Source organism: Sinocyclocheilus grahami, unplaced genomic scaffold, assembly GCF_001515645.1.
Source record: "Sinocyclocheilus grahami isolate Dianchi unplaced genomic scaffold, SAMN03320097.WGS_v1.1 scaffold1082.1, whole genome shotgun sequence".
NCBI lineage: Eukaryota > Metazoa > Chordata > Actinopteri > Cypriniformes > Cyprinidae > Sinocyclocheilus > Sinocyclocheilus grahami.
The window spans coordinates 319,616-326,477 of NW_015506261.1; the positions used below are offsets into that span (position 1 = coordinate 319,616).

The 6,862-nt window shown below is 36.8% G+C and overlaps 1 protein-coding gene across 1 annotated transcript in view; it reads left to right on the forward strand.

Moving 5' to 3' along the window:
- Window positions 1-6,862, forward strand: part of camta2 (calmodulin binding transcription activator 2) — a 44,703-nt gene that overhangs the window by 24,565 nt on the left and 13,276 nt on the right. The window contains exon 12 of the mRNA XM_016252010.1: window positions 6,320-6,493. Within this exon, the coding sequence (XP_016107496.1) occupies window positions 6,320-6,493 (174 nt within the window). The remainder of the gene's footprint in view (window positions 1-6,319; window positions 6,494-6,862) is intronic.

Here is a 6,862-nt window from a genome sequence, read left to right on the forward strand (position 1 = left end):
CCACACACACCCTGACGCACACACGCGTGCACACACTCACTCACTCTCACACACTCACTCACGCACGCACGCACACACACACACACACACACTCTCTCTCTCTCTTACAAACACGCATGCACACACACACACACACACACTCCCTCACTCACTCACGCACACACACACACACACTCTCTCTCTCTTACACACACACACGCACACACACACACGCTCACTCTCTCACACACACACACACACACTCACGCACACGCACGCACACACACACACACTCACTCTCACACACACACTCACTCACTCTTACACACACACTCACTCTCTCACACACACACACACACAGATGAGAAAGGCTGGATCATTTGATCTGTGCTCGTAACAGAAGAGAGATGATGGTCGTAAGAGCAGAACCGCAGAGATGAAACATGATCACAGGTGACCGAAGATGACGTTCGTTTGAGAAATATAGAAGTAATCAAAAGAAATAAAGCTTTATAAATTATTGTGTTATATTACAAAAACAGTGAAATCAAAGCACAGGACAGCGGCACATGTATTGATTTCAGTGGTTCTGAAGGGCGACTGTTTAAAAATGATTTAAATAATGAAACTAAAATGAAATACTAAAAAGACAATTAAAATAAAGAAGTAAACTTGATATGAATTTGGATATATTCATAAGAAACACATACTTTATAGCAAATATCAGCTCTGTGATTGCAAAATGGGATTAAATTATCGTCCAGTTCTAATTATGATAAATTCAACTATGAGGTATGAAGATATTTCGATTATATAAGTTTAAACAGTATGGTCTGGTTTCACAGACAGGGCTTAAACTAAGCCAGGATTAGGCCATAGTTCAATTAGGACATTTAAGTAATTTTTTATAAACGTACTTAGCCTTTATGAGTGAGCTTTGAATATTATGCTGAACAGCAGTCAGAGAGGCTTTATTAGTCTTAGTTTATAATCGTAGTTTATGATTTATTAGTATTTCATCACAGTAGTCTGTTCTGAGCAATAAAGAGCTAAACGTCGTGATCCGTGACTGTCATTGAAACTCTATTGCTCCAGTGTTTTTATTATTATTAACAACAACTACGAGTATTGTTAATTGAAATAAAGCAGAAATAATATAAATTTTCAAATATTAGATGAAAATCTTCAACGTTTTAAGTTAGTTTTATGAAAGTTATTTCAGTTTATGTGCTAAAACTACTAAAATTAAATAAAAATGTATTAAAGCTAAATAAAAAATATTAAACTAATAATATTTCAAAAGCGTATAAAATTTTGTTAATTGAAATAATGCAGAAATAATTTAAATTCGAAATATTAGATGAAAAACTTCAGCGTTTTAAGTTAGTTTTATGAAAGCTATTTAAGTTTATGTACTAAAACTACTAAAATGAAATAAAAATGAAAGCGAAATAAAAAATATATTAAAAAAACGAATAAAAATGTCAAAAGCACATAATAAAATTACTTAAACTTAAATTAAAATAAAACTGTGAATATATAAACATAAGCTTAAACTCAAATGAAAATAAAAACGGAAAGAGAAAACAAAAATATGAATTACTAAAATAATAATAGTATAACCCTGCACTGGTCAAAGATGGGAAGTTAATAGTGTGTAAAAGGCACGTTCACATTTCGGCTTTTTCTTTTTTTTCATGTTTTAAATCATTTCAAATATCGGTATTCAACGTTTTATGTTTAATATATCAAAACATTATTTATGCATTTGTAATTGCAGGTTAAATGCATTCATGTCTTGCATTAAACAAAATACATGCGTGTAAATACATCTAAATGCAGCTTCAGATGCAGCTTCTGTGCTGATTTAATTTGCTCGGTAACAGCCCAAATGTCTTATTATTCTAATTCCCTGATTAAATGTAAGAATTTGACTTAAAAGATAATGGACACTTTTAGAAAAAATGGCTTTTTAAAGGTAAAAATGCCCATAAAATGCAAAAATCAGTTAAAAACTTATTGGAAAAGATTAATTTCTACCAGTGTGAACTGACCACCACACAGAATATGAAGAATATTAAAAACATTAGGAGTCAGCTGTCTTCGGCAGTCCTTAAGGTACCAGCACAATAACACACTCAGCAAAATATCGTCTAATTATCGTTATCGATAAAATCCCATAAAATATCGAGATATTATTTTTTGTCAATATCGCACACCCCTATTACAGAGTCATGAACATCAGTCAGAAAAGCAAAGCAAAGCATGTCTTTCTGGAAACAAGTTGTGATTGTGCTGAATCACTGATAGTGCTGAAGGATTGCTGTGTTTGTCTGTGTGTGTGTTTCTGCGCTTCAGTGTGGATATCAGCCAGTTTCTATTTCTGCCGCTCAGTGAAAGCCTATTTAAATCCATGTGTACGGGGCAGCCTCGTGTCTGTCTCTCTCTCCGTCCGTCTGCGGCCTCAGTAATATAAGCTCCGCTGCATCTCTCTCTCTCGTCTCATTCTGGACTTTCCCCGCTCCAGGACAGACGTCTGTCGGGATCCAGCAGGACGTTTGCGCTTTTCCTCCAGTCCGTGTGGAATACTTTCTTTTTCTTCACCTGTCTCTCTCTCTCCTGTGTCATTCTGTGATCGAATGCATCTGCCCTTCTCTGATTGTCTGGCCGTGTTTTAAGTGTGTTTGTACTCAAAGTTTTTTATACTTCTGTACTTATATTTTTGAACATGTCTCACTCCTGACCGAGAGAGAGAGAGACAGACATGGAGTTGTGCTTTTTCTGATTCGCTGTTTTTATCGGATCGTCTGAACGATGGCGCAGAGACACATGGATGGTGTAGGTAGGACGGACTGCGTGTTAAAACTGCTCTCTGTGTGTTTGGAGGTTCACCGTAGAGATTACTGTGTGTGTGTGTGTGTGTGTGTGTGTGTGTGTGTGTTGAGCTGTCAACACATCCACACACACTGTAAATCAAGCACTAAACACATCCACACACACGTCTGCTTTGTGTCTGTGAAAGTAAATATTAGAATTAGTTTTAAGAACGAATAGCGTTGTGAATCGAGATCTGTAAATTATTTTCATGCTGTCGGTTCCGTTACGTTCTTCCGCCAAGTTTCCTGCGTGATAAAACATACATCTTATCATCCAAAGCTTATTTTAAGGTAAAGCATGTTTTACAAATGTCTTTCTTGCAGGTCAATGTAATAAAGTTCCTGTTTAGGGAAAATAATGTTTGCTGATATGGTACATTGCAATAAAAAGTTACATATATATGTAATATGTATGTATATACATTTACATTTAATCATTTAACAGATGCTTTTTTCCAAAGTGACTTACAAATGAGGAGAACAATAGAAGCAATCAGACGAATGAGAGAGCAACAGTATGCAAGTGCTGTGACAAGTCTCAGTCTAGCACAGTACACATAGCTAGTTTTTTTTTAATAGAATAGAATAGAATAGGTAAGTGCTAGTATTAGTTCGTCAGGTGCTGACAAAAAAAGATGTGTCTTTAGACATTTTTTATTGAGATTGGGAGGTCATTCCAGCAGCTGGGAACAGTTCAGGAAAAGGTCAGTGAGAGTGATTTTGAGCCTCTTTGGGATGGTACCACGAGGCGACGTTCACTTGCAGAACGCAAGCTTCTGGAGGGCGCATAAGTTTGAACTAGTGAGTTTAGGTATATTAGTGCGGCACCAGTGGTTGTCTTGTAGGCAAGCATCAGTCCCTTGAATTTGATGCGAGCGGCTACTGGTAGCCAGTGTAACCTGATGAGGAGAGGTGCAACGTCAACTTTTTTCGACTCGTTAAAGACCACTCTCACTGCTGCATTCTGGATCAGTTGCAGAGGCTTGATAGTGCATGCAGGAAGGCCCACCAAGAGAGCATTACAATAGTCCAGTCTGGAGAGAACAAGAGCTTGGACAAGGAGTTGTGCGGCCTTCTCTGATAGGAAGGGTCTAATCTTCCTGATATTGTATAAGGCAAATCTGCAGGACCGGGCCATTGGCAGTTCTGTCTTAGTAAGGTTGAGTTGAAGGTGATGGTCCTTCATCCAGCCAGAAATGTCTCTCAGACAGGCTGCAATGCGAACAGCTACCGTCGGATCATCTGGTTGGAATGAGAAGTAGCGTTGAGTGTCATCAGCATAGCAGTGATAAGAAAAGCCATGCTTCTGAATAAAAGATCCTAATGACGACATGTAGATGAAGAAGAGAAGTGGTCCAAGCACTGAGCCTTGAGGAACCCCAGTAGCAAGAAGTTGTGACTTAGAAACCTCACCTCTCCAGGACACCCTGAAGGACCTACCAAAGAGGTAAGACTTGAACCACTGGAGTGCGGTTCCTGAGATGCCCATCTTCATGAGGGTGGACAGGAGGATCTGGTGGTTAGCTGTGTCAAAAGCAGCAGACAGATCCAGCAAGAGGAGTACTGAGGATGTGGAAGCTGCTCTTGCCAGTCTCAGGGCTTCAGTAACCGAGAGCAGTGCAGTCTCAGTTGAGTGGCCGCTTTTGAAGCCAGATTGGTTGCTGTCCATGGGGTTGCTCTGTGCAAGAAACATAGAGAGTTGGTTGAACACAACTCGCTCAAGTGTCTTTGCAATGAATGGAAGAAGGGATACCGGTCTGTAGTTTTCTAAATGTGCTGGCTTTAGAGAGGGTTTCTTAAGCAGTGGGGTTACCCGAGCCTGCTTGAATGCTGTGGGAAATGTACCAGTGCGAAGAGAGGTGTTGATAATGTGAGTAAGCGCAGGTATAGCTGAAGAAGAAATGGCCTGAAGGAGGTGAGTGGGGATAGGATCAAGTGGACAGGTAGTAGGATGATTGGAAAGGATAAGTTTGGAAACGTCTGTCTCCGAGATTGGAGAGGAGGAGGAGAGAGAGTGTGTATTTGTCATTATGAAGTTATCATCAGTTTGTGGTGTGGATAATTGGTTGCTGATGGTTCTTGTTTTATTTATGAAGAATATTGCAAAGTCATCAGCTGTAAGAGTTGATGAAGGAGGAGGGGGAGGAGGACAGAGATGAGAAAGTTTTGTTCGGGTTTGATCCAAGTCTCAGTTAGGGCCATTAGATTGAGACCGGAATGAGTAGCAATAGAAGAAATAAATTCTGCTTTGTTTACAGCAGACTGGCAGTTCCAGAGACAAAATGGAATAGAGAGTAAAGTAGTAGAGGACATATTCATATATGTTTATACACCAATGTTTTTAGTGTACGTTGAAATAAAATAAAATATAAAAAGCTGATTTTATTTCAGCGAGTTGCCAAGACAACATTTCTCATTTTTATTTAGTTTGTTGCCGTACTAAAATAATTAAAACCAAATAAACTAAATCTAAAACTTAATAAATAACTAATAAAAATGACAAACGCACAACAAGATTACAGTATGTTTTACAAGATAATACTATTTCAGTCTTTCTACTTCAAAATTTCACACTTAATTATTTTTGAAATTTATGGCTGAACTTTTTTTTTTTTTACTGTAAGTTAAACTTAAAATTATTTTATTTCAACTACTTGCCACGACAGCATTTCTCATTTTTGTTTTGTGTGAGTACTAAAATAACTAAAACTAAATTAAATAAAAACTAAAACTTTATAATAACTACATAGACATGTTCGTTCGATAGTTCATTCCATGTGCTACTTGTCTTTTTTTTTAGTAATTATTTGTGAAATTTGCTAGGGATTTATGAATTGAAAATCGGCACCAAATTGTTTTCATTGTAAGTTGAAATAAAATATAAACTCTAAAAAAAAATTTTTTTTAGTGGCCAAGGCAACATTTCTCATTTTCATTTAATTTAAGTTGAAGTACTAAAACAAGTAAAACTAAATAAACTAAAGCTTAATAAAAACCATGTAGACATATTAAAAATGACGAAAACACAACAACAATATTATTAGAGTATGTTTTACAAGATAATACTATTTCAGCCTTTCTACTTGAAAATTCTATTTAATTCACTGTTACTTGCTTTTTCTTGGTAATTGTGAGATTTACTATCATTTTATGAGTGAGAATTGTTTTTACACCAGTTTTTTTCCCCAGTGTTTCTTTTTTTCTCATGCAATTCTTCTTATTTTTTTTTCACAATTCAATTCAAGTTTATTTGTATAGAGCTTTTCACGATACAAATCATTGCAAAGCAACTTTACAGCAAATTAAGTTTCTACAATATGTTTAGGAGTAGCTTATCAGTGGTGACTGTCAGTGGTGGTTCTGTATGTTGTTTCAGGGTTGGCATCATCTGAGGTCCTCATTTTGCATCACATTACGGCAGTGAATCAGGTTCTTTAATGTTGACCGTCTCTCGTTCTCTCTAGATAACCAGTTCAGGATGTCGATTCTGGAGCGTTTGGAGCAGATGGAGCGGCGAATGGCAGAAATGTCGAATAACAATCAGCAGAATCAACACATGAATCACTATCATCAGCAGCTGTCGAGGAACCAGAGCTCCGCTCCACACTTGACTCCTGAAAACCAGGTACGAACACATAGCAAGATCTGTTTCTGACCTTCACCTCTGATGCATTTTCATCTCCTGTAGTCCGAGTTCACGGGTTTATATCAGTCCACATAAAATCAGAGATATAAAAACTAAATCTAATTCAGAATATCAACAAAAACTATTATAAATAGAAATGAAGTGAGTTTATGCTTAAAACAAGACCAGATCATATGCAGATATTTGTTCTTGTTTTAATCATAAACTCATGTCTGTATGCATCTCAACTAAATGTATTTTGATTTCAGTCATTATTGGCAACTCTCATTCTGTATTTACATTTATGCCCTTCAGTACAAGCTTTTATTTAAAGCAGCTTGAATTGTATTCAAGATATACATTTTATTACTTTATGCATTCC